Source organism: Haemaphysalis longicornis, unplaced genomic scaffold (assembly GCF_048455015.1).
Source record: "Haemaphysalis longicornis isolate Haplotype H1 unplaced genomic scaffold, Haemaphysalis longicornis Haplotype H1 scaffold_8, whole genome shotgun sequence".
Classification (NCBI taxonomy): domain Eukaryota; kingdom Metazoa; phylum Arthropoda; class Arachnida; order Ixodida; family Ixodidae; genus Haemaphysalis; species Haemaphysalis longicornis.
Genome location: NW_027526445.1, coordinates 183,778,886 through 183,806,625, shown reverse-complemented (window position 1 = coordinate 183,806,625; position 27,740 = coordinate 183,778,886). Strand labels below are relative to the sequence as shown.

The 27,740-nt window shown below is 49.4% G+C and overlaps 1 protein-coding gene across 2 annotated transcripts in view; it reads right to left on the bottom strand.

Annotated features, from left to right (window-relative positions):
• Positions 1–307: 307 nt before the first annotated feature.
• The window catches only part of Eag (potassium voltage-gated channel protein ether a go-go), a 160,408-nt gene continuing 132,975 nt past the window's right edge, over positions 308–27,740 (bottom strand). For both annotated transcript variants that reach the window (XM_077680887.1, XM_077680888.1), the window contains exons 4-10: positions 25,305–25,670; positions 22,843–23,029; positions 21,897–22,117; positions 21,401–21,829; positions 13,411–13,641; positions 8,763–8,981; positions 308–4,258 (exon numbers count right to left, since the gene is read on the bottom strand). In XM_077680887.1, coding sequence (XP_077537013.1) covers positions 3,443–4,258; positions 8,763–8,981; positions 13,411–13,641; positions 21,401–21,829; positions 21,897–22,117; positions 22,843–23,029; positions 25,305–25,670 — 2,469 coding nt within the window. In that variant the 3' untranslated portion in view covers positions 308–3,442. The remainder of the gene's footprint in view (positions 4,259–8,762; positions 8,982–13,410; positions 13,642–21,400; positions 21,830–21,896; positions 22,118–22,842; positions 23,030–25,304; positions 25,671–27,740) is intronic.

Genomic DNA, 27,740 nt, shown 5'->3' with positions numbered 1-27,740 from the left:
AGACTCTATGATAAGCACGTAGATGGGTGTTGAACAGTGAGTATTCTCGATTAAGACTGAGTGGCTTAACCGCAACAGCGCGAATACTTGTCGTTGTTTTAAAATAAGCAAGTTCATGACAAAAAATAAGCGTCATTGCTAGAACGGGAACAACAAAAATCACCGAAAGATACCAAAGCGTTCGGTCCTGTGTTCGGCAGAAATTGGCCAGCCTCTCAACAGCCGTCGTTTCGCCGTCTTGTCGTAACTCCATCTGTCATCACAGAAAAGCACCCTCCCCCCTCCTCTCCCCCCGCTGTTGTGCCCACCCACATATACCTCGAGACTTTAACTCTCTATGCACCATGGTCTGCAGCCATTACTTCTATTAGTGCGCCATTTTGAATATGTTTCGCGATTTGGCGGTTGCTTACTTTCGGATACAAATCCTTATTGACATCATCAGCCGTCTGCGGACTATTTATGTTGGAAAGTCTGCGCCAGCATCTTCATTTTCTGCTACACTCCTTCATCCGGCTTCTTTTGATGTTCCTTATTCTTTCTCTCACATCTCTCCTACTGTTTATCCACCGCCGTTTGCGTATACCAGCGCTCAGCAGCCACCCTGTTACATGTGTCGTCCACCTGTCATCTGGCCTGCGTGAAATGTTTGACGCTATTTAACCTGGTTTTATTATAACACAAAAAAAGTATGCCAAACAACACGTCCCGGGCTTCGCCAGGAACGAAGTGATTGTCGTTTAGTGCTCTGGCCATCTATCGCTGCTAACGATAATAAAAGTTAAATTCTATACTCACATCTTTGCAAACTGCGAAGTGGTACTTGCTAAGTCTTCCTTCAACCAAAAACGCGCCACGCTAAAGCGAGGGAATGTGTTCTAACAAGCAGCTAGCCAGTGAAGTCATGAGGAGGAAGCCTTTGTTTCTGAGTGTAACGGTTGCAACGTCGAAGGCTGTTCTTCTGGTTTCTCTAGTTTACCAAGGGCCACCACGAACACACGGCGCACAAACGGAAGCCATTCGCTACGTGAGTAAAGTGCCCACTCGGGACAAACAAAACACACTGGCATTAAATGGCGGACCTCAGACCACGGTACAAGCAATGAAGGTGCAGAAATTGGAAAATTGTGTATTGCTGGGCAAGCACTGCTCCCTCGGAGCGCACGGGAAATGCCTATTTACCACAAAGCGCCCTCGGGCGCTGTGATAAAGTCGGACCACCTTGACAGCGCGAGCTAAAAATATACTTTGTGCATTATATCACTCTCAGTCGTCTGTTGTTTTGCACAATAATTGCAGCGCATAGAAACAACTGACCTCGGGTTCCTTAATCCAAGGACGTGTGTGCTGGGAACCTGCCCAGCGCCTCTATACGACACAGGGTCAAAATGAAGTGCTAACATGCACCGTTAGATGAACTGCGTCTTGAAGCTGAAAATGATGTAAGTAGCTCAACACAATAATCATGTGCACGGTGACCCTCGTAATTACTGCAGTTAGCGATTCGATTTCTTTGATATCTAGCGTGATAATTTCATACAACTATCGGTTAAGTAACAATGTTGAGATCTTCGTTTATAGTACTTGCAATGAGAGGCAGCAATGATCGAACCTAGGAGAACACACACGCGATTGTAGAGAGCAAGATATACAACCATGAAATAAAACAAGTTCCAAGGATTGAGAGTGCTTGAACACTATGGAGTTGAAAAAAAAAAAAGAGTTGAGACACTCACTTTTTCTGCATATTTGTTTCCTATCGAGTTCAAAGAGCACAGTGGCTGCGTTAGGTTTCTTAGGTCCCTCGGAGTCCACGGATCACAAGGTTCACGATTGGTTAATGGCACCACTTCGCGGGTCAATCAGGCACGAGGTGTGGGCGTGACGGGTAGCACAGTCATGGAATCGCGCTGGCTAGGCGGAGCTACGAAGCATAGAGGGACTATGTAAGGTGGTGAGGTAGACGCGATACGCAGGGGCGAAAAGCCACGCATGTTCCTGGCTGGAGACTGCAGCCAGGGCCACTCGAGGGCACAATTTCTCAAACTATGACGTTTTATTTTCCAAGGTATCCACTCGTAACTTCAGAAAAGCTGTAGTTAATCATTTCGAGCAGTTCATTCACCATACTAAACAATAAAAGCCCGTTAGTCTGCACATACGAAAGCACGTGTGGAAAAATGCCGGATAGTGCACTTTAAAACAGCAGACTTATGTCAACTGAGAGTGTGGTGCAAACGAGCAGCCGACAACGGAAGAATGCTGACCATAATACCTAAACCTAAGCCGTGGAATCAAGAATTTGCGATAGAATGTTTAGGTTGTATTTGATACCGAACACAACATCAAATATCTTAAAAATTATATATGAGCTCCTTGCTGAAAAAAAAATAATGTGCTTAAAATCATTTTGTTAAGTTCTCAAACCTAACGGGCTTGAAATGAAAACTCACTGTGTTTTGCTAGCTATTAAACGTCCTGTCAGTCCCGAAAATGAGCTCTGCGGCCCATTACATGGTTAGCACGTGTAAAACATCATTGCACCAAATCCAAAGCTTTGTCATTCTCATTATCCAATGTTTCGCGTCTCTGAATAGCCATAAACGATACGAAGTTAGTAATCCTGACGTCTCCTTAACCAGGTTACCTGTCTAGACAGTTTCTCTCAGTCAGGAAAGCGCCCTGAGAGCTAGCCTGAATTTAGACCTTCAACTCCGAGTGAATTCTAGTCAACGCGTGACTTTTAGCCAGGTGCCTTTGACTGAGTCCCAGCCAATAAAGCCAAAGGCACCACCAGCCATTCGACCCTCGGCGTCCTGTCATCTTCCTCAGCAACGGTGTAAGAGCAATGGAGCTAAAGGAGCGGCTGCACCAAATAGAGGAACGAAGCCCTCCTGTATAGCTGTGGCACAACTGGGGGCCGAGATGGGACATAACGGATTGAGGACGTCCTGGACAAACGAGCAGGAAAGCATATACGTCTCAGAGAAGCGAAATTTTACGTTAAAGACGTTTAACGTTGGAGCTGTCTCCACAAAAAGAGAATAAACACAGTAGGGGGCCCTAGCAGTTTTTTTGATTTGATTGTAGGGTTTAACGCGCCGACGCAACGCAGGCGATGAGGCGCGCCGTAGTGGAGGGCTCCGGATTAATTTTGACCACCTGGGGATCTTTAACGTGCGCCGAAATCTCGTACACACGGGCGTTTTTGCTTTTCGCCTCCATCAGAAAAGCGGCCGCCGCGGCCGGGAATCGAACCCGCGACCTCGTGCTCAGCAGCGCAACGCCTTAGCCACTGAGCCACCGCGGCGGGTGGCCCTAGCAGTCCCTGTTGTTCTTACACCGTGCTTCCTTACATAATCCCTCCATGGCCCGAGTTCAGAACGTGGGCCTCGCAAAGCGCGCGACCACACGTAACCACCGACGCAGTCATCACGGCGGGTTATTGCTGCTTGTCCTGGGGTGGTGAGTCCTTTGCTGGGGGCTGAGCACTCTCCGTGTCCTGCTCGGCAATCTCACTCTCGAGCATGGCACGCACAGCGGCCGAGTCCACCGCAGGGGCCGCCTTGTCCTTGGGCGCTTCGGTGGATGCCTTCGACTTGTGGCTGGACTTTCGCTTGAGCGAGTGGCTGCGGCTCTTGCCATCCGCCGCACTGTCGCGAGAGCTCTTGCCAGCGGGACGCCTAGACGACGACGCTTCAGTCCCATCCGCGGCCTCCTGGGCGTCGGCGCCTAGTCTCGGTGGTGACGATGGGCCACTGCCGCCGCTGGTGGCGCTCTTGAGCAGTTCCACAAGGTGCTCGTCTATCCTAGACACCTTCGCGTGGAGTTTCTGTATCTCCATCTTCAGGTCTACTCGCATGTCCATGAGGTTAGCCAGCAGCTGCTGGTAGTCGCGCCCTCCCGCCCGAGGGGACACGAGGCTCTCGGACGGCTGCGTCTCCAGCGGAGGCGGCAACGGTGGAGGCCTCTGAGGCGGCTGCTGCTGGTGCTGCTGGTGCTGGCGAACTGGCCCCTCTTCTGGCTCGCTGCCCTTTCCTGGACTCGAGCTCTCGGGCTCTGCCGCTTCCTCGATGGTCTCGTGCTTGGAGCCCATGGTCTTGGCCCACTTTGAGAGTCCCCGATGGGGCACAGCGCCTCCATTCGAAGTTGAGCCGGACATGGGAGGCCTGGCTGGAGGAACGAGGACAGCGGGAGTGGGGGGCGTGTCCTTGCCAGGACCGGCGGGGGCCAGAGGCACGCTCGGCTTGACCGAGACCTTCAAGAGTGAACGGCATAAAATCAGTACCAAAGTAGCACATTATATGCACACATAAACACATAAACGAGGTCTGTCTGGAAAAGTTTTGTCGAAAGCAGAACTTCCACGCGGCCTGAGCTGGGACTTCTGTGCATAGCGAATAAAGTCCCGCGTTCCGGAAGACTGTTGTTGCGCTCGCCCAGAGATGACCCTGCAGTCGACTCTCAAGAATTGGAAGTCGCCTGATTGGAATTTTTGGGTAGTTGGGAGGGATGTGCTTAACCGGCAATTTCACATTCAATTCAATGGCAAGGATTGCCTAACGATTCGAAGCTAAAACCATTATATCAGTTAATTGGAAGTTATTTCGAATAAAAAGCGTCAAGGTGACCATCATTTCGCGATAAAATTCTAAATTGTGAATCACCAAATACCCCCGTGGTGTGCACTATGTCGGCACACATCGCGAATGAGGCAGGGCTCAGCCGATATAGCGGCAAGTAAGTTCAGAGTCGCGCCAGCGTACGCGTCTCCTTCTTTTCAGGTCCTTATCTTTTGTTGCGTACAGTGCGCTGTGAGCTGTTCGCGTGTTGGCAGGCTTAGAATTTAGCGATAAGCCTCAATGGTGAGGGCAACCCATGTCGTACGCTTGATTTGGCCACGAAAGTCGAGATTCTGGACAAAATAAAGTCAACATTTTGCGGACTAATAGAAACGTTGTTATTGCGCTTTTTGCTCAATAGGAATTTCAGTTAATTGGAAGGTTTTGCGGTCCCGTGGACTTCGCAATAGCGGGAGTCGACTTTATTGAAGTGCGATTGTGTTACATCTTATTTTTTAAAGTCCTCGCACCGCAGAAACAAGACGGCGCACCACTACACAAGGCACAATTTGGTTATAGCGTTAAGCAGCCTCAGTTGAATATTAAAAATGTACGTGGTACTTTATTTCACCCTGCAAGTTTCGAGGTGCACCAGAATCACATTCTTTATCGCTTTGGGGCTCATTATAGCCTTGTGAGTGCAATGCTTGATCGTTAGGGGCACAATGAGTATTATGATTTCAAGCACGTCCGGATTTCAGGTTGCCGGGCTCGTTTGTTTCCCACCACGACGACGTGGCCAAGGCACTGTTTAATACACGCGTGGTCACGGCCTCAAGTAACCGGTTGGGGAAACCCTGATGAACTTGAAATGTACACCGACTGGCATTTGGCTATATCTACATATGCTAACGAATCAGGGCTGTATAATTTCAGGTTCTTGATCCTCCACTACAGTGCGGCTCACTTGCAAGGCACGGCTTCAGTGTAGGACCACCTCCTATTGTTAATTTTAACTATTTCATACCCTCATAAAAATTTTTACCAACATTGAGTTCAATGTTTGTTGACAAAAGTCGACAAAAGCTACCAACATTGAGTAGACGGTCTACTTACTGTCTATAGACCTCCTAGCAACAGCCTACCAACTTTTTGTCAACCATTGGCCACCGTGTTTGAACTGAAACGTTTCTGTAGACTTTCTACAGAAAGTTTTTTGTAGACTTTATACTCAATCGCTGTTGCTAACCGAAGCGTTTCTGACAGGATATTCGAAACGTGATGCAGTGAGAAAAGCCGGCCATTCCTAGACCGTGATGTCAATACAGCTTAATAGAACGTCGTCATTATTGCCCTTTAAAAGATCGTTTAGTGGGAGCAAAAATGAAAAAAAAAGAAAGCAGAAACAGATTAGGCCTCGGGAACCTCGTCTGGGAGGGTTCACATTTTGCGGAGCTACACATCCACACGCGCACTTTCTGAAACACAACACAACAAACACAACCCCAGCTCACAAACGTACTACATCCGAAAAACCACAAGCGCTTGCAAGCAGGACAGCGACACCGCACAAAAGCTAGCAGTGCACTTCATGTATATATACCCGCCAGCCGCGGGATGCCGATGCCGCGGTGAGGCGCGCCTCTCATTGCATGTTTACAAAACTACGCGTTATTATTTCCAAAATATAATACCGCGAAACACTGGAACGTAAGCAATTGCACATATCTTCATGTTTACTTTATTGTTGCAAGCTGTAACTAAACAAAACGGAAATCTGGAATGGGTTGCGCGCCGCGTTTCGGCTGCCTCCGGTGATTGACGCGTTTCTCCCGGAGGTACGCAAAGAGGGAGGGGCGCCGCTGGCGGTTGGCCGAGAGCGACCAAAACATCTGCGTCGGCCGTATTAGGTGGGCATAGCAGGCGATTTTAGATTATCGCCGTTGTTGGAGACACGTCCAGTAGTCTGTCGCGAAATATTTACTGGCATAATTCGTTCCTTTCAACCATGCATGGCACTTAGCTTGCGCAAATCAAAACACAGTGACGAGCGGTTGCGCGTGGTTGATGCCGCTGGCTGGCGCTTGTTCGGAACCGCTGAATAGTCATGTTGATCACCGTGAAGAGTGAAAGCGAGCGGGTCGTGAAGTACCAACCCGTGCGGCTGAGGGACGAACTGGTTGTTCCGAGGGAGAAACTGCGCGGCTCGAGGTACGAACAGTGAAAGTTGCTCCCTTTTGCTACTTTTTTTTTCTCGGGCTGCACAAGTGTGAAGATATATGCAGAGAGAGAGGGAGAGAGAAAGATACGTGTGTGTGTGTGTGTGTGTGTGTGTGTGTGTGTGTGTGTGTGTGTGTGTGAGAGAGAGAGAGAGAGAGTATGTGTGTCTGTGTACGTACGTGCGTGCGTGCGTGCGTGCGTGCAGGCGCTCGGGCGCGCGTGTGTTTGTGTGTGTGTGTGTGTGTTTAGAACCTGATTCAAACAAAGTAACGTAATTTGGTTAAAGTCAAGTAAATAGTTTGTCCCCAAATATTGTGAACCTGTCCTGGTATTTAGCAAAAACCAATATGAATTAATTGAAATCGGACTTCAGGACGAAGGAAAAAGATGTTTGCGTTAAATTCAACTTGAGACAAAGCGTGTAAAAACACTTTCAGTGGTCATCCTACAGAAGCTCGTCAACAGACAAATGTCAACAAAAATGAGGTAGACTTTCTATATACAACCGTCAACAGACAAATGTCAACGTGAATTAAGTAGACTTTCTACATACAACAGTCAACAGACGGGTGTCAACATACATTCAGTAGACTTTTTACAGACGACTGTCAATAGAATGTAAGAGTATGTAGGATAGCAATAAAGTTGGTAGGATGTCAACAGAACGTCTACAGAATGTAAAAAAGCATTTTTGTAAGGGTAATTTGTGCGCAATCCGCCACTCTGTGCTTGTTCTTGGGAAGGTTTAACCGACATCTACTTACGTGAAGACCTTGCTTATTAGAGCTCGCTGGTAACATTCCAGACCAGGAAGGGCATAATACCGTAGTAGCCGGCCTATCAACGTTTTTTTCATATGAGTGTGCTTATTTCTTGCATTTTGAGTTTCCTAAACGCAGCGTTGTTCCTTGATATTTAGAGGTGCGCAGCTACTCGTAATAGACGAACACCTCGAAAGCATAGTGCGTCGGAAACCAGCGGGTTAACAGGCGAACCATGGCAACGGTAAGAACTTTTCCCTCTACAGTTACGGATAAATAACGTTCAGAAAAGGGGAGTAAGGACTCGGCAAACCACTACAACTGACGCTGAATGACAGGTCACAGGTTCCCTTTTCAATTACTGCCCGGCACTGTTTTCGGTGCCAGCTATACTCCGGAACAAGTTAAGAACGGCAATAGCTCATGTACGGTATCACTCCGACAAGCGAGGGACCCGGATGTAAACGGGCGCGCGCGTTTTGAAACGAGACTGATATGAATGCGGGATATCATCTGCCTTTTCTCACGTAGTTTATTTGTCGTCGCTGGAGTACTTTGCAAGCATAATAAGTCCGAAAAATCACGAAAACAGCTTGTGCCATGTTCAAAATATTCTCAGTAACGCACTACTTGCGCCAAGCGTAGTAACATCCGGCTGCGGTGATGGAGCACAGCGGCAGCTTCCCCACAAAGCTGCTTCCGACAGCTTTGTTGGAAAGTGTACACAAAATTATGGGGTATGCGTGGCTTACGGAAAAGAAACAGAAACTATGCGGCATATAGTGTTAGAATGCGAGGGTATCCATCCAAATCTAGAGGGAAGTATTCGGCTTCCAGAAGCCCTACGATTTAAGGGTAGCACAAAGGGAGTTAACTTCAAGGTTGTCGCGGCGACGAAAACATCAGAATGCTCGTTGACGAAAAGCAGAGAGAGGAATATTGCCTAGGAGAGCTATTACCTGTAACAGAAAAAAAAATGCGTATTTTGTGCCTAATAAGTTTTTTGTGCCTGCCCCAAAAAGCAGCGCTAGAAATAAAAGAAGAGTGTAAAACAGGTATATTAGTTTCTTTTTAGTTTTTTGGGGGTAAGATGACGCGTCACCACCCCGCTGCGAAGGGGATACCACTCTCAGTCATCATCATCTTGATCGTTGCCGTTCTTAAGTAGTACCCGGGTATAGCCCACATTGGAGTGGTTTCCTTGGGCCCCGTGTCGTACCTGGTGCGGCTGGGCGTTGTCCGCCGGTTGGTTCTCCTTGTTGTCTCCGGCGGCGACCGAGTCGGAGCGCAGCGCCGCCCAGCGAGACAGCTTGGGCGCATGCGTGGACGAAGGTGGCGCCTCCGAGATGTGCACAACCTTGGCGGATGGAGGCGCGGGTGCCGACGAGTCGTGGCTGCTTGCTACGATGGCCGGAACCTGGGAGGCGGCAGGACGAACCTACGGGCAACGCAGTTGTTGAACACCTTGAACCAAAATGAGGCTTTGCATCCGCGACTCGTACGACCAGAGACCTGTACCGAATGGCCTTTAAAGCAGCGGTCCGGTCGCCTGACTGTAAGCCGTCTTAACCAAAATGAAGCTTTTGTAGGAAGGGAAATCGCTTAATTTTGTATAAGACGCGTGGCGCTACCCTTCGAAACAGTTATTTCGGCCCTATGAGAACGCAGGTTCGACTTCCGGGCGCGGCGGCCGCTTTTCTTATGGAGGTGAAAACTGAAAACGCCCGTGTGTTCGAGATTTCGGCGCACGTTAAAGATCCCCAGATGGTAAAACTAAATCCGGAGCCTTCCACTACGGCGCGCATCATCGCCTGTGTAGCGTCGGCGCGCTAAACGCCACAATCAATCAATCAATCAATCAATCAATCAATCAATCAATCAATCAATCAATCAATCAATCAATCAATCAATCAATCAATCAATCAATCAATCAATCGATCGATCAATCAATCGATCAATTGATCAATCGATCAATCGATCGATCAATCAATCAATCAATCAATCAATCAATCAATCAATCAATCAAGTTTCTTCGCAATGGCAGCCTCTCGTTATTCCATTTATACATCATAGCGAAAGTGTCTGCCGTTACCGATCTTGTGTTCAACAAAATAGACCGATTTTCGCGCAATACTTTAGCGCAAGCGAACGACCAGGCCACTGCGAAGAAAGGTTTGAAGCTGTTCTTTATTGCCGTAACATCCCGCATATCATTCGCAGATCTCTGATGAAAAGCTCGACCTTTGAAATCTGCGAAAAAAAAAAATTGTTTGCCGCGAGCGTTTACTGTTTTTACCATAACACGTAGTTTAAGAACGTTGAGAACACAGCAAGTATTTTTAAATGTGCAGTTAAAATATTAAGCCCTTTTACTGGTAAGAATGTTGAAAGAATAAGAGCTAGCGGCCAAAAATTGCTTAAGCTAAACCATTGCGTTAGCCACGCTACTGAAAGCCTTAAATGGCTAGCTTATTGAGCAAAAAAAAAAAACCAGTGCCCTTTCCATTTTGTGAAGAAGGATGACCAGCGAAGCTGTGGTGCCCGATGTTACAGTCGTCTTGACAGTCGATTGTCATGTAACTTGTTTCCGGATAGTTCCGACAAGACAACAGTCAACCATTTTCTGTAACCATACTCCCTTCGTAGAGGGTTATGTGTTGGCAGCGCAAAGTAATTCTGTAACGCCTACAACTCCACTGTGAACTACATATGACAAGTACATGAAACTCAGTATAATGGTCTTAGTGGCAATTGTCGTATAATTTGATTCGGGATGCTTTGGATAACACAATAGTTGGATATGTTTCCTGTAATCATACTCCCTCCGTGGATGGCCATGCTTACCTGTACAAGACACAATGTGGAAAGCCCAGCTTGCGAAAGACCAAGCTTACACCGATCTTTTTACAGTTGGTTTCACCTCAGAACACAAATGCGTGGTTCGGAAGACATCTTTCAGGTGCAATATAAGCCTCCTTATATCAAAATATGAAGCTACTAAAGCTATTTTTTAGATGCAAAGCATCTCTCGCTCTCGGCTCTGTCGTCCGTCGTCCATCCATCCGCCGGCCCAGGAAGACACTGGCAACACTGCCGCTCCAGCATCTCATGGTCGAGGCTATGTCCCTCCCTTGTTGTGGCGCCGTCCACACCCCCACTGCGCATGCTCGGCTCATCTCGGGCCGGCCCAGGAAGACACAGGTAACACTGTCGCTCCAGGAGCCATTAAAGGGGAAGACACCACCGGCCGTTCAGCAAGCCGAGCATGCGCAGTGGGGGTGTGGACGGCGCAACAACAAGGAAGGGACATAGCCCCATCGCATCTAATAAAATTACACCAACCCGCCGCGGTGGCTCAGTGGCTAAGGCGTTGCGCTGCTGAGCACGAGGTCGCGGGTTCGATTCCCGGCCGCGGCGGCCGCTTTTCTGATGGAGGCGAAAAGCAAAAACGCCCGTGTGTACGAGATTTCGGCGCACGATAAAGATCCCCAGGTGGTCGAAATTAATCCGGAGCCCTCCACTACGGCGCGCCTCATCGCCTGCGTTGCGTCGGCGCGTTAAACCCCACAATCAATCAATCAAATAAAATTACACCATCTTCCCGTAGGGGAACCCTGAGTAGTATGCGAAACAGCCATGGGCTCAACGCAATTTCCCATTTCCTAGTTCCGGTAAGTGAAAAGTGGGGTAGTTACCCTGGAAACCAAACTGTAAATATAACTGTAGCTACGTACCTCAACCTAATGGAAACGACGAACTGAAAACTAATGGGCACATGAATCGACCCCATGGCTGCTTTGCACACTACTCAAGGTTCCCCTACGGGAAGGTGGTATAATTTTTTAAAACATTTTTATACGCTGAAAGTGTGGGGCAGTTCTACGATCCAAGGGATCTCAGTGGACGCCGCAAGGTGACACTAAGCTCGCGTGCGATTCTTGTCTACGCCTCTCTGTTGCCAGAGATAATGTGCTGGATTCGAGCCACGGACCGCTTTGCTGCAAAAAAAATTAAAGCCGTCCCACTCAATTTGAAAGCTATCAAAAGTGCAGAGCAGTGATTCGCCATATTGGGCTGTAGCGCCGTTATCCGCTCACTGCTACCACCCAATGCAATTCAAATTTCCCGCCTTCGCAGTGCTCGCGCGCCTTTTGCCTGAAACTGCGCAGGCGGGAGTTCTGTTCTTTTTGCGCTTGCTTTTCCTCCCGCACGTGCCGCCGTTGCTCTGCCACTTTTGTTCGCTTACCATCGTAAAAACCAACCCAACGAGCGTTCCTAACTAAATGAACGCGGGCGCAGCCGGTTAATTGCGTATATTTTGCCTCAAATGTACCTTCAGTCTTCTTAGCGCTAAACAACGGCAAGATGTATGGCAAGCGCCAGCGGTTCACTACTTTCGAATGGTTACGACTATATAAACCGTATGGTTTTTGAAGCCTCTGAGGGACGCCGCTACGACGGGAATCAGCTACGACACGCCGTGGGGCTCTACTTGGGTCCAACGAGCGAGTGAGCTACGACGACAAGGCGAGCTCCTGAAGTGTTCTGCACTTAAAAGCCATATTCCGGCGTTCATAGCAGAAACGGGTCTTTCTGATGCGTTCCATACCACGAGGCGTTCTACAGCCCGAGCTTAAACTCAACCGTAGCGATAGGTGACCGTCTGCACCAGTACAACGCGGGTAGAGAGCGGTGCCGAACGAGCGAACAGACAAGCAGCAAAATTCAACATCGCCGTCTCCCATTACACGGTGGCAGGAACTATAAGCGGAGCAACGCGTAGGAGGCAGAGCGAAGCCACTCGAAAGCGTTACGGCGGATCGCAAGGCTCAGCGTCTCAAGCGACAAGATTACAAAGCCCTTCCGCAACGCGGGGTGGAAGCGAGACGTCTCAGACATTCAAATGGGAATTAAAAATTACTAAGGTGTCTTCGGACATTTCTCGAACCACTGGACGTATTGCAGCTAACATGCTAAATCCGGCCGTATAGTGCAACAACAAAGAAAAAAAGGTGCCGCACTCTTGTCGTTTGCAATCCAGCTTTGAATGCCAGAACATCACTGTAGCTTCCCTGTGGAAACCGCAGTTTTGCGAGTTTCGCAAGTAATACCTCTGTAAAACGTGCCTATTTCAGTGCACTTACGCCGAGTGCACTCAGGTTCCCAGAACGACGCATTGGTTGCGCGCTGGTAAAGGTCGAAACAAAGTGTCCTTGGCCGTGATGTGAGTGACGATAGCTCGCGTAAATATTCCGCAATATTACTTGAAATTCCCCTCTTTATTACGTTAGAAACAATGTACACGTTTTATTGTGTTTGTATTGTTTAACACCGCAATCGGTGCCTCTCACAAGTCCCCAAAAAAGACGATTGGGACGGTGACTGAACACCTTTTTTTCGTCGCTGCTTCGCTATCTTATGAGAAGAAATCGACAATATATCAATACCTAACCTTTTAAATTACTTATATTCATCTAGATGGCCGTTGTTATGTTATTTTTCCCAATTTTCAGACCCGGATGACGAGACAACCCACTCGGCGAGCCTGCCCGGGTAAAGTGTGTTTCGAGAACACACCCAACTTGGAGTGTGTTCCTTAGACAGTGCCATTCGCGTTTTCCGTTTAGCTGCTCCCTAATGACATTTTAGCCGAGTGCACTTCCTGGAAGTGCACTTAAATGGGCACGTTTGACAGGGGTATAACAACCAGAGCTGGCTCGTCAATGTAATAGGATAGTTTGCAACATCTTCACCAAAAAGAAAAGAACGCCAGCTTTTCAAATCAGCGGTAGTTCCGACGAATGCTCAGCACAGCGTTTCTTGTCTACCAACCAAAAGTAGGACAGAGGGGGAGGGGGGTCACGTACCAGGGCGCCCTTCTCGACGTCCGGCGAGGGCAGGATGGCGAGCGGCGAGGAGACGGTGGGCGCCCTGTGGTGGTGGTCCGCAGCGGCTGTGGCGGCCGAGCCGTTCTTTCGGAACTTGGAGAAGATCTTGCGCACCAGGTGGTCCTGGGACAGTTCCTGGAGCGGCTCGTGCTTGCGCCGCTCGGCGAGCTCCTTCTCGCGCTTCACGTCCGACACCTTGCGGAAGATGAGCTGCCGGGAAGAAGAACGGGCTCAGAACGTGCACTGCACGGCCGACCACCACCAGGGATGGGGACGTGGCTACGGGTCAGAGATTAGCGATACTTTAAACCCGCCGCGGTGGCTCAGTGGCTAATGCGTTGTGCTGCTGAGCACGAGGTCGCGGGTTCGATGCTTTTCTGATCGAGGCGAAAAGCAAAAACGCACGCGCGTGTGTGCGACATTTCGGCGCTCGTTAAAGATGCCCAAGTGGTCAAAATTAATCCGGAGCCCTCCACTATGGCACGCCTCATCGCCTGCGTTGCGTCGGCGCGTTAAACCCTACAATCAATCAATCAATCAATCAATTAATCAATCAATCAATAGATAGATAGATAGATAGATAGATAGATAGATAGATAAATAAATAAATAAATAAATAAATAAATAAATAAATAAATAAATCAGTCAATCAATCAATCAATCAATCAATCAGCGATACTTTAAATTTGCCATAGGAAAGGAATTTAGAAACAAAATCATCATCATCATTATCATCATCATTATTATCATTAACAGCCTATTTAGGTCGACTGCAGCACAAAACCTCCCCCATCGACCTCCACCTGCTTTCATCCCGCGCTGCCCGAGTCCATTCTTTGCCTCCGAATTTTCTCATTTCATCTCTCCATCGAGTTAATGGCCTTTCCATTTTTCTACTCAGCCTTTCAGTGTCCACTATGTTGCCCTTGTGGTTTGCCTGTTGTCAGTTCGTCGTACTGCATGGCCAGCCCAAGTCCATTCGTGCTTCCTAATTTGCAGCCATTATATCTTCTATTCGAATTTGCTCCCTAATCCAGGTTTCTCGTTTCCTGGCCCTAAACGTTACTCCCAACATCATTCGCTCCATGGCACGTTCGGCGGACCTAACTTTAGAAAGAAGAAGCCAGAAGAAATCAAGTGTGAAGTGAACAAGAAGAGAATTCAGTTTGTTGCAGGAATGGTATTAATTCGACTAGGATAAAAAAAATTGATTTCCAATAAGACTCAAGATAGCAATAACACAGTGCTCAAATAATTCGACAGAAATGTGGTTGATTAGATGCAACACTGAGTTTCTGTTAATTTTCGACTAAATGTTTTTTCTTAGCGGCACCTAGTTTACACTGCACGAGGGATACTACGTTTGGGCTTTCTACTTCAAAGGAGACCACTTCCACTTTAATTAGATTAATGCTGCCAAAGCTGTTTTGCAATGTATCCAGCCGATGTTGAGTACGTGCCTTTTATTGCATATGTGACGCACGAATGACATGGATAATCCATGGATATCCCAGGGTGACATGGATTGCTTGCCATCGAAGGAACCTTAAGCACTCCACTGCTCGTCTTATCAAGCTACTGAGAACTCAATTTGCCCCAGTGTCACCACTTTGGTCCAAGCAAAACACGCTCAGCGCTACGCAACACCCGGAGGGATGTACAACACGCCTCAGGTAAGTGGCGGACGTAGCCTTGCAAGGTCTGCCGGAAACTGCTCCGCCCGATCAAATCTGGTCTAGGTTTTTCTTAAGTATTGGGTTTTGACCGCACACTGCGCCCTCTCCGGTGGTTTCTTAGAAAACTGAGCTTGATATAAGCATGCGCCATCCTGCTATAAGCTAAATGGTAAAAGCGAAAGGTGCGATATGGAGCAGACTTAAATGTAAACCGTAGAATGATAATAGCAAAATTACGACAGCTTTGATTAAAGTGAAAAAAAAAATGCAGCATCTCCGCTCCGTGGATGATGGCTAAGGTGCGGAGTACGAGGACTCGAAATTACATCCAAGTTGCTCCCCCACCGTCATTCGATTTGAGCCGTGAGTTGCACCTTGATTATTCCCGAAATGAATCTGCAACTCACGGCTGAAATTGAATTTTGCTTGATGGTGGTGTGCGCACGGATGGGCGCGGACAGACAGTGAGAGGTCCTAAGGTACTCCGCACCGTTACAGGCGAGGGAGTAAGTCGTTTGACTCTCGGGTACTAACTCACGGTCGTAGCCCAATGGAATATATGACGACTGACACTAACTCTGTCTGATCTACCGGACACAGGCTCGAATCCTGCCGGTGCCTTCGTGTTTTTTTTTTGCGATTGCAATGCTATGCGCACGGACGCGGACGGACATTCTGTGGTCCTAAGGTACTCCGCACCTAAGATCAAGTGCCCTTACTAAAGCGCTAAGTTGGGCGAGTTGGTTACTGTATACACTAAGGAATTCATCGTACTAGCGAACATTAAGACAGGGACACAGCTAAAGAGAAGACGAAACACACGCTAGACTGCGTGTGTTTCGTCTTCTCTTTAGCTGTGTCCCTGTCTTAATGTTCGCTAGTACGATGAATTCCTTACTATCAAGTGCCCGCTTTATTAAGATGCCACCGACGTGGAAGCGGCTCGTGAGGTTGATGATGCCCAGGGAGCTCCGTACGCGCGGCGAGTAAGTGCGCATCTCCGGGCTGCTCGAAATGATGCAGCAGACACCCAGGCACTGGAAACAACGCCGGGACAAAGTCGAAACGCTGCGCGGCGACGGCGGCAGAAGAGCTGCTTCTCAATCGATAGCGCCGGGCTGGCGCAGCGCCGCGGACACGTCAAGCGCCCCAGGTAGTACGCCCAGCGGTGCGGGCCGACCACAGCGGTTCGCTCGCAGTTCACGCTCCGTGCTTCGAGCGCTGGCCGCCGACCGCCACTCGGTTGGAGTTTAAGAAAGCCCGAGAACTGCATTCCCACTTTTCATTCTACACCAGCCGACTTCATTGCGAGCGCTAACAAAGCAGAAAATTGTGTCATCAGTCCCGCTACAACGGTGTCGTGTGCGAGCTTTCTCATCTAATGGGTGGTGCCGTGTAGAGCTTCCCCGGAGCTGTTCGCGGCACCTCTTTGTTTGGGTAGCGGACAATCTTGGCACCTTTCTGACTTTAGAAACATTTTAGCGAGCTAAATGAACCCTTTCCAGTGTTCGCTATGTTCGGTGAGGAGGGGGCACATAACCAAATATACCAAGACTGATATATGGGTCGATAACGTAATTAAGGTAGCACTTTTGTGCTTACCTGATATACTGCAATTCCAATTCAGTTAATCGCCGCAGTGCGTTTAAATTTTAAGACGGAGAGCACCGGCATATTACTTTGTGCTTCAGAAAGAAATACCCCCCCCCCCCCCCCCGCTTCCAGAGGTAGGTGCAACACATGAAAGATAACGGTACTGCGATACTACATTCCTGCATTAGCACAGCGCAGGCGGCAAAGTCAGGCGACTGGCATGGGTGGCGAACGTGCTACACATCACGCAGGAGGTAAACGTTGACTGTTTATCACGCACCGCGTGCATTCGACGTGCAAACTGCCCTTGTGCTACTAATGTTATCTCGTTCATGCAGGTAGGCCAAGGCTTGTCGTAACGTGGATATTGACACTCAGAAGAAGAGTAAGCGATTAAGATTATGCGCCCGCGAGCATGTTAGCGCGAACTCGTAGCGGAACTATTGGAAATTGCGCTGTTAACGAAGTCATTTACCGCCTCAAATGGTAGAAAAAAAAGGGACAAGTGGATTGTAATAGAAACATGACATTTCCATTAATTTTCCGGATGACGGCTGAGCGAGCATTCACTGTCCGTAAGTACAAACATTGGCCGCGAACATGCATACTTCGCTGCAAATATCGTCTCTCTCCCTCTCCCACCTATTTGTCCTCCTCTTTTTCACCTACCGTGATCGTTGAAAAGGCGGTTTGCTCAATACAATTCTTTTCCCTCGTTCGCAGAGTCCCGCCTCTGACCCCCCCCCCCCCCCCCCCCCAATCTGTTGGAAGAGCCTCGGTTTTTAAAGCGAAGGCTTTCTTGGTGGGACACGTTAGTCGACTGAAAAGCTCTGATGAGATCTCGGGACACACAGCGCGTGCGTGAAACCGGGCTTCCAGTGTGCCTTAACGGTCACTTGAAAATCTCGAAAAAGAAACGGTTAGCTTGTGATTTGGCCTTTGAAGGTTCGACGATCGATTTAATGCACTTTCAGTGAAGGTTTTCACGCACTTTTGAAGCGTGAAAGCTTTTGCGCTTTTCTCAACTTGCTTTAAGAACGGATCGTAAAATGGTAAAGTTTTTGTTCTTCTTGTTCTTGGTACCTCACGTGTCTACACCATGGTTTTAGTGTTTCTTCTTGTTTCAACTCTTTTTCAAAACTTTTTTAACGTTGTTGTTTGACGTTGTGGTAACGTTGTAAAAACCAATCTAACGTGCATTTTTAGATCAACAAGCGCCGGTGCTTTTTGTTATGTACGGATACCACAAATATGGCTGATGTTATTCTTTGTGCTCAGTAATGCGGCCGTATATGGGCCGTGACAGTTTAGACATCACGGGCGTACCTCACGCCACGTGTACAGCCTCGCGAGGACGCAACAATCACAGTTACGAGGAAGGTTCCCAGATACCGAACGTCGGTTACACGGCCATCGACGCACGCGTCGAGGGTATCAAAGTTCACTCGTCTCAACCTGCGGTTATAACGGACCAATCACAGTATAACCGCACTCTAAGTGGGCTAGAAGACTGCATTCACGATAACGATACGTTTCCGAGAAACACTTGAGCGGTAAACGTCGCCGAAGGCGTGAGGGGAAGAGCGCAGAAGGTATGAACCGCGCCCCTGTCGCCGATGCATAATGGAGTCTGGTCCCCACGCCGCGCGCAATCCCCTCGCGTGCCGATCCCCGTCGACCCTGGCCCAGCTCGCCCCCTCCCTCCGTCCCCAAGGTGGTCGGCGCGGACATCCCCCGGCGGCCACGATTCGGGTCATGGGTGACGGCAGCGGGTCAAGGGCCGCCGCCGGAGCGGGGAATCCCGCGAGCCCCTCGGGGGATCACGGAGGAGCCTTTTTTGGGTCAGGTCAGCGAAGAGCGAATTGCCCGCGCCGTTAAAAAAAGGCCTGCCGCCGGGACTATTAATAGAAGCGCGACGCCGACAATTAGGAAGGGCCGGCACGTTTGCCCCGCGGATGGACATGTGGCTGTGCACGTTGTTTTCGGGCTGCGCGCTTGCAAACGAATGTGTGGTTTTCGAATGGTGCAGATCGTTTTACTGAGTTGTAACTCGGGGAAAGTTGTTAGCCTTGCACCGAGCTCAGCGATGGAGAGTTCGTTGAATGAGTGCTTTTGAGGGCAGCGTCCGCGCTCGCACAATTTCAGCTACCGCGGTGGTTCAGTGGCTAAGCTGCTAATCCCAAGGACGCGGGTTCGATTCCCGGCCGCGGCGGCCGCTTTTCTGATGGAGGCGAAAAGCAAGAACGCCCGTGTGCTCGAGATTTCGGCGCACGTTAAACATCCCCAGGTGGTCAAAATTAATTCGGAGACCTCCACTACGACGCGTTAAAATAAACATCATTAGAAAAACGTGTACACAATTTTGTATTTTAAAGCGAAGCCTTATACGCTAGGCGAAAGTAAAATGCGGCAGTCCCGTGTACGCAAAAAACTCCTCAGGTGCAACCCAAAGCGCATGCGGAAAAAAAAAAAAAAAACTAGGCGGGGCAGGAGTTCGAAGTAATAAAAGAGAGATTATACGTAGCTACACTGATAAGTTGGAACCACGCATCGGAGTGAGTGAAAAAAATTAGCAGTGCCTTAGCTGGGCTGTGCCAGGATATACGTAGCATGAGCTAAGGTTCAGCTGGTTATTCTTAGCCTCCCTGGTTGTCTAGGATTAGCTTGATTATCATGCTTACTGCTGCTAAAACGATTTTCAATCCAATCCTGTCGCGGCGTCGGCGGCTCGGGCTCGTCAGCTGCACGCCATGAGACGTCACTGCTCCCCGCGCATGCGCAGCACGGCTCTCCAGGAGCCACGCGAAACTGCTCAACCTCGGCCAGTGTAGCTCACGCTACAAAAGAGTCTCTCCCACAGCAGAGCGCGTGCGCACAGAGCTGCTGCGTGAAGTCCAGATCAGGCGACACCGCTGGGCATGGCCGGCTGCGCGCGGAGCACTGCGGACGCAGCAGCGTCATCGTGGCAACGGCCAACCCCAGCCGCACGTCACAGTTTCGCTGGTTAACCATCTGTGTGGAGTGGGTGGGTGTATTGTTTTTTTTTTTTACTTTTATCCTTTCACCATGCGAATAACAGAATAGACACCGCGGAGCGGGAGTAGGGGTAGGGGAAGACGAATAAATCTATGGACGGATGAAATAAGAGAAGTTGTGGCCGAATTCTTTAAAACGACGGCGGGGTAGCGGCATGAAGATGCATGCGTTCTCCGTGTGGAGCCGTCGCTTTGAAGAGTTATGGAAGGAGAATGAGCCGGCGAAAAGCACTGTGGCAAGGGCGAAAAGCGACATGCAATGCACCCCGTCGTTTCGCTTGTCGCCTTGCGCCCTTGCCACAGTGCTTTTCGCCGGCTCATTCTCCTTCCATAACACCTCAAAGCGACAACTCCACACGGAGAACGCGTGCATCTTCATGCCGCTACCCCGCCGTCGTTTTAGAGAATTGGGCCCCTGGAGGATGTTTTGCCTTCGCCATGATTGCATCCCACTATCAATCTCGCTTGTCATGCTCCTGGGTCATGCTGGTCATACTCTAAATTTATGAAAAAACCCAACAGCGCAAACAAAACAGGACTGAGGAATAGAAACACGTAGAACACAAACAGGCGCTGACTACCAACTGATTATTTTTCGAGCGTACAAGCAAATTTACACCAAAAAACGGAACACGTTTCTAAGATAAGGAGATAGGGGACAGCAAAAGAAAAACATGCTCAACAAGTTTTTTTGACCACAGGAACCCGCCTAAGAATTGGATGTCTTTATCAAACAGTGATAAGGATGGTGTGCTTATGCATTTGTCATTCGTTTTTTTGATGTAATAGGCTTCTATTATCTCCCTCTCGGTTTTATCTGAAGCTTGCCTAAGGAACCTTGTTTCTTCGAGTAGTGGCTGACATCCGCATCTTTTACAATGGTCGCTCATGTGACCGCCTGAATTGCTGCGTACTGCAATTGTGCGTTCTCTTGCACGCTCATTAAAGCATCTTCCCGTCTGTCCGATATAGACATGACCGCAGTTCAGTTGTACTTCGTAAACCACGTTAATTATGCAATAGGTGAAACGGGTTGCGTGTTTATTTTTTCGCAATCTCCTCTGGCTTCTTTCTTTTCCAACATAGGGCGAATTTATTCTGCCCATAAACTCCTGAATGAATAGCAGCTGCACTGCTGAGGCGTTTTCATACAGAGAAACCATCGTTTTCATACAGAGAAACCACTTATAAAAAGCAAAACATCTAAAAGAGAAGCTCTCAAAATTAAAGCCGTCAACGTAGTACATTTGTCGCTTCCGTTCTCTACCCTGACCGCATCGTTCCTGCACCGCACTCTTGCATAAAAAATCCATAAAGAAGCTGTCCGATAGTAGATATCTTTGATATGTAACGTGCAGAAGCCAGTAATAATAAGGTTTATTCAAAAGCAAAGCAAAGTGGTTACGAAGTTTGCAGCCAAACTCTGATCTTTCCGGAGGAAAGTTGTCCTTGGTACAGATGTCACTGACAATGTAGCCTGTCATATTTGTTTTTCTGAGGTTAATACATGTTTCATAACCGATTTGAGCGTTATAGCTTACTCGCTATACCGCACTGTAATGGTCAGGCGGACCAAGGGGAACTCGTCAGCACCGCTCCCGACAGCCCATGCGGAGTCGATCGTGACGGGCGCAGAAAGGCAAGAGAAGCGGCGCGCGCACTCACCCTGTGCCTGAGGTTGTAGGTGAGCAGGAGGTTTCGTGCGAAGGAGTTTGCGAAGGCGTGGTAGAAGTTGAGCACCTCGAGCAGCTTGTCCCGCTTGATGGAGTGCAGGTCGCAGTAGGTGAGCGCGCGCACGTTGGCGCACGACTGGCCGATGGTGGGCTCCTTCCAGAAGGCGTCGCCGAACACGTCGCCGCGGCCCAGGATGGCCACCACCTCGTCGTCCTGGATCACCTCCAGCGAGCCGGCCACCACGAACGAGAGCGTGTCGATGCTCTCGCCCGTGTGGTACAGCAGGTCCCCCGGCGCCGAGTGGTCCATGCTGAAGTACATGGCCAGCGCGCGCAGGCAGCCGTCGCTGGCCAGCCGGAAGGCCGGGTGCTCGTTGAACACCTTGCGGTTCAGGTGCACGCAGATGTCGGCCGTCATGTCCTGCGCGGCGCGGCGCGTGTATCACGCTGCGGCTCTACATGCTCGTGGTGTACAACACGGCGTATACCTTTGGGCAGTAGCTGAGCACTTTCTTGGTGTCGATGCCCTTGCTCATAGCCCAGGTGGAGACCACGTAGTCCATGACCCGCTCGCTCAGCGCCCGGGGCACCTCGTGCAGCTTCATGAACTCGCGCACGTTGTTCAGCATCTCGTGGTAGCGCGCCGTCGCCGACGTCATCTGCTGGATGATGGTGGTCACGTGGCCGAAGATGGTCGCGTACAGCAGCGCTGCATCACGCCAGTTACGGTGACAAATTATTCTCCTCCTCCTTCCCCTCTCGGTGATGACTCGAGGCAATCGCGGGCTGTCTTATCGAGCACGTCTTTAACCAGGGTAACTTCAGCAACAATAATGAGCGCACTCCCAATCTCTCATAATAGCAACCTTTCATCATAACTAATAATCGTTAATAAAATTAATTACAGCCTTAACCCCTGAACGAAGCGAAAAAGCATCGCCATGCTTCTTTGACCCGTGGACGGTGCCCTTTGTCCTCAGCTGCTTTTATGGGCGAAGCCCCTTATTGGCTCGGGATGTTGGTGTCTTATGTCGTCGTCGTAACCGTCGTCTCATGTAGTCATTGTGCTAAAACACCGGGACACTCTATGTCTCGCGCTGGAATGCTTTGTAACGAATACTAAGAACACCGGGACACTCGTTTACGCATCGCGCTAGAACGCTTCGTGCTTAAAGACACGAGTCTTTTGCGGCAAAGCTGTATACCTGTACCCCCGAAACGGTTTCATCTCCGTTGGCAAAAACGCCAAGGCGCCAAGAATACGCTTATTCACTGCATGCTTTGCCCCTCCCCAGGTTTCACATTAGTGGAGATGGCCCGAGATTTTTTCTCCACCGAGTTCTTTCCTTCTCAGAGAGCACTACAGTTGCCCCCTGACGAGCGCCCTCCCCTTCCCGCCCGCCCCGCGATCGCCGAGAAGGAGGTGCTCCTCACCTCCGATGATCATCATGCAAATGGTGAAGACTTTCTCGTTGTCCGTCTCGGCGGCCACGTTGCCGAAGCCGACGCTGGTCATGCACGTCATGGTGTAGTACAGCGACGTGACGTACATGGTGCCGCGGGGAGGACCGCCCACCAGCTCGGCCTTCAGCATGTAGTGAGAGTCGTTCACGTACCGGACCTGCCGACGACGACGAGCAGGGCGTCGCAATCGCGCACCTTCGGACGAACGCATGGTGCCAATGCCTGACAACGAATACTACTCAGTAGCTTGCACGTGACGTCACCATCGCCCCTTCTTGTGCACTGCTCGCCGCTATCCCTGGCGATGCTAGCACAATATAAGTTCACTGCCTTTCGCGGTCCACGCGGTTCACCACCATGGCAGCTATCGTGACGTCAGTGCAAACTATGTATACGTTACCGGCAGTACGGTTAGAAAATTGTTGCAGTTAGCCAGTATAATTACAAAATGTGGTACTTCATTCGCCGCACACGAATGAGGTGGACCACAATATGTGGAGCAGGAGTGTTCTAACGCCTTGCTGGAGCGCTTTTCACGGAGTGTTAGTTGCCCACCCGCGTGCGTATCTGAGCCGCGGTCTGTTGAAAGCAGGGTAATGACTGAAATTACGCTCCAGACTCCTCAGTATATGAATGCGAAACCTTTTAATACCCCATTCAGCGACAAAGTGGCATCCGCCGTCGGCCTCGCACAAATTTGTACAAAAAATCGCCGATAGCGCCAACAGGATAAAAAAGGAAAATTAAGCGGGTCTCTGATTTGAACCCGGGACGTGAAGAATGATACCAGTCAACACGCATTGCTCACACTATCGTAAAGCCCAGGCCTGAGCTAACAAAAAATGCAGATATTAAAACCGTTATGACCTTCGGCTTAAAAACATGCGGTAGACATGTGTATTTAGACCTAAAGGAGCAATGTGAGCATTCTAATCACGGAGCTAGCATAGAACGTTTTCGCTAATAGGAAATAGGCAGCGCTCATGAGGACCAAGAAGAAAATACTCATCCTGTGCGTATGCGCGGGGGGAAGAAGATGAGTCGCGGTAAAATTTTTTTGATAGGGCTAACATTACAGTTTTACATGTTTTGAGTATATTGGAAAAAAATTGGCGCAGCTCGCACTAGTGGTGCAGGGCTGGAGAAACAGTGGAGCGGGGGATCGACCTAGCTCTTTCTGGTTCTGGTGAGTTTGTGCCAGGCTTTGCTATGTTCTGTTCGGTTTTGCGATGTTATTGCTAGGCTAGGCTAAGTGTCGAGGGGTGAGGACAAGTTTAGCCGTATTTTACAGGGCCGGCCCGATCGCACCTCAACACTGACAGCGGATCCCAGGGGGGAAGAAGCTAGGCAGGCCTCCAGCTCCGCTGTTTCTTCAACCGTGCACCAATAGTGCAAGCTGCGCCATTTTTTTGTAATGTACTAGTCCAATTAGAAAGAGAGAGAGGGGGGGAGGGAGAGAGAGAGAGAGAGAGAGAGAGAGAGAGAGAGAGAGAGAGAGAGAGAGAGAGAGAGAGAGAGAGAGAGAGATAGCTCTTTAATAAGGGCTGGAGAGGTCGCCTCTGCCAGCGGCAGGGCTTGCTACGCCTGATGGGGATGATTACAATGCAGTGAATTAGACTATCACGCACTACCAGACAACTACACTGCACTACAAGACGAGGTATACTACGAGACGACTGAACGCAAGGTTGCTGATTGAACAATTCATCCCACACTACGGTCCCTAGAAAGACTATCACCTTTAAAATGTCATAGTAAGGGGTGCGCACACGCATATGTTCCTTGAGCTCACACTTGAGCACGCGCGAAAGCCGGCTTCACTGTTCTAATACCCCATCTGCGGTGGTGTTCCCTTTACAGGCGGCGCGGTTTTTTTCCTTGGTATTTTTTTGCTAACGCCACCACACCATTCTCAAGATTAAACAGATCTGCCGTTAAAATGTGTGCCCAGGTTTTGCCAAGCATGCCTTTTCGTGACCACGTGCACAAATCTAGTATTCTCGGCAAGCTTGTGGTTAAAAACGTTGGTCGCGCAATCGACCTCTGCTTTTTTTCTCAGCTTCTTCGTCGTGGGAGCAGCAATTGTATCATTGGGCTGTCCTAGCGCCAATTCAATTGCCGCAGTCGACCGTGTGACATAACAGAGCATGCGTACCCCAGGCTAGGATGTTCTGAGCTCATATCAATGTTTATGGAACGAAAAAGTCTTAACGAGATGTAGAGAGGGAGAAAGGGCAGATGGGAAGGAACAGCGGAGTATTGGTTTGGGTAAGTTGGTACATCGTAGAGCAGAGCAAGACGAAGGACAGGAACACAGAAGACGACATACGCTCTGTGTGTCGTCTTCTGTGTTGCTGTCCCTCGTCTTGCGCTGCGCTGCGATAACTCGCTAGGAACAGGGGACTGCGCGATATACGTGCACTAGCCATTACCGTGAACTGCGACTGCGTCACGTTTGCGAGCTTCCACAGCCAGCTGAACTGGACCCCGTTCTCGGCGTCGCTGCGTCCGATGCTGTACCAGATGCAGGCGAGCCAGTGGGCCACGAGCATGTAGAAGCACAGGAGCAGGATGAGCATGGCGGCGCCGTACTCGAGGTACCGGTCCAGCTTGCGCACCACGCGGCCCAGCCGCAGCAGGCGCACCACTTTCAGGGCGCTGAAGAGGCTGCCGATGCCCTGCTGGTCCTCGCCGTTGTCGAAGGCGTTGAACACGTCGTACGGAAGGCACGACAGCAGGTCGATGGTGAACCACGACTTGAGGTAGTTCATGCGGATTATCTTGGGGTCCGACACCACCTGTTTGTTAGCACGAAGGATGAGGAGGAGAAGAGACCGCTCGTGAACCAGGGAACGGAGAGAACTCTGTGCGACTATCACAAGTCAGGTTAATAATGCAAGTTACCATAATGCTACGTAAGACAGCCTTGCGACACAGAGCCTAGCATAGCCAAGAGATACTTTCTTGTCTTTTTTTGTTAATTCTGGATCAGTCTAGCCTAACCCGAAGTTTGTGTGCGTTTTGAAGTGAAAACGGTGACCCCGACCAAAAGAAACAGTTAAAAATTTTAAAAACTTTAAAAGCAACAAACAAGACTTTTCGGCTTCGCTATAGTATACAGAAGCCTTGTTCACAATGGCTGCCGTTTACAGGAGTGCTTGCATTTGCCCAGTTACAACCTACAAATGCAAAGTTGGCGTCTTTTATTTATTTATTTAGTTAGTTATTTGATTAGTGTGCTAGCGGGTTGGTTAGTTAGCTAGTTAGTTAGTTAGTTAGTTACTCTCACGGCATGAAGGGCGTTACAGAAGACAGAGGGTTACATGTCTGTGTAACGGGAAAAAAAAGTAGCAGCATAAATTTAAGCTGGAAATAACAACGTAACTGCAATATTCGCAAGAATAGGATGCTTACAGCAGATCAAAAAGCAGTCTCATCTGTTATAACTTTTATGCATCAAACTTTTATGCATCACTTTTATGCGCCGATACGCTCCGGTGTGGACGGTATCATTTAAACAACCTAGTGGTATGTACAGACTGCCAAAAGTTCGTGCGCATTTTTGACATAAATGAATTAACCGTAGTGGATGGACATTTAATGGCCAGTAGGCGCAGAATAAGGCTAGTTGGCGCAGACAGCAAATTCCACCGACAATACCACAAAATTTATGATCCTAAACATTGATAAGATACCAGCACTGCTCCGTCAACAGGGACATACCTGCGAAGATATAATATGTCGGGGAAAAGCATAACCAGAGTCCTTCAATGCCTTTCTGGTCATGAAACTTCGCCGTCACGCTATGGGAGAGCTTCGTTCCCTGCCGCGCCGCGGCGCTGGTGTCGATCGGAGGGCAGCCGGGGGCGTAATCAGAGCGCGTTTGGCAAGCCCTGCCAAACGCGCTCTGACCACGCCCCCGGCTGCCGCAGGGAACGGACCACGGAGTAAGATAAAACAGACGCTCGCCGCCTTATCAGCAGTGCGCTTTCGCTTTACGTGTCGTGGGCCGCTCAAATGGACTTATCATTGTGTGAGTGGCGAAAAAATTTGGTGCGAACGGGTACGCTGCTACTGCGTTCCTGCCTGCCGGTCTGGCTACAGAGCAGCGGCGGCCGCCCGATGTCCTCCGATCTGCGGCAGCGCCACTCGCGGTAGCCTTTGTCCCCGCACGAAACTTGGCCGGGAGTTTCATGACCAGAGAAGCATTGAAGGACTCTGGCATAACATAGCTAGAATATTGAAATGAGAAAGAAATTGTCGCCCAGAGGGCGCAAGCTGTATAACTCGTCCATAAGCCATACAATTGGCATCCTTGAGGTCTTAGCTATTAGCTATGTGGTGGGTCCAAGCATAACACCCAGGCTGGCGTATAATATTACTCACAAAAGCAGTTTCAACAAGCAGAAAAATTACTGCAGGCACGTATAGTCCTGCTTAGCTTGGACTGCGAAAGTGATTTTATTGGTCAATCGGTCGTAAGCCCTCAACAACAGCTGTCATCTTCACTGGCCATTCGCCTTCAGGAGGTGTGGGAGAATTTGGGTAAGTGTGTTGACGAACTAACCAAATGGTAATCGGGAAATCAGCCGTAGTATCTGGCTGCAGCTGTCATCATCATTGACAAATCTCTTTATTATAACAGTCCGAAGACCTTTCCGAACTTCATGCTGAGAAGCTACAAATCTGTGCTGTGACAGATTCGTGTAACCATCACGACACACGCAAGTAATGCAGCAGTAAAGCGTCGCCAGTGGAAGCCATAATGCTTTTGAATTTCAAGCACGTAACAAGAGTGTATCTAGAAAACCACATGTCGTGTGGCATAGCTGTATAGTATTGGATAAGTTATCCGCTTTGCCCCGCGT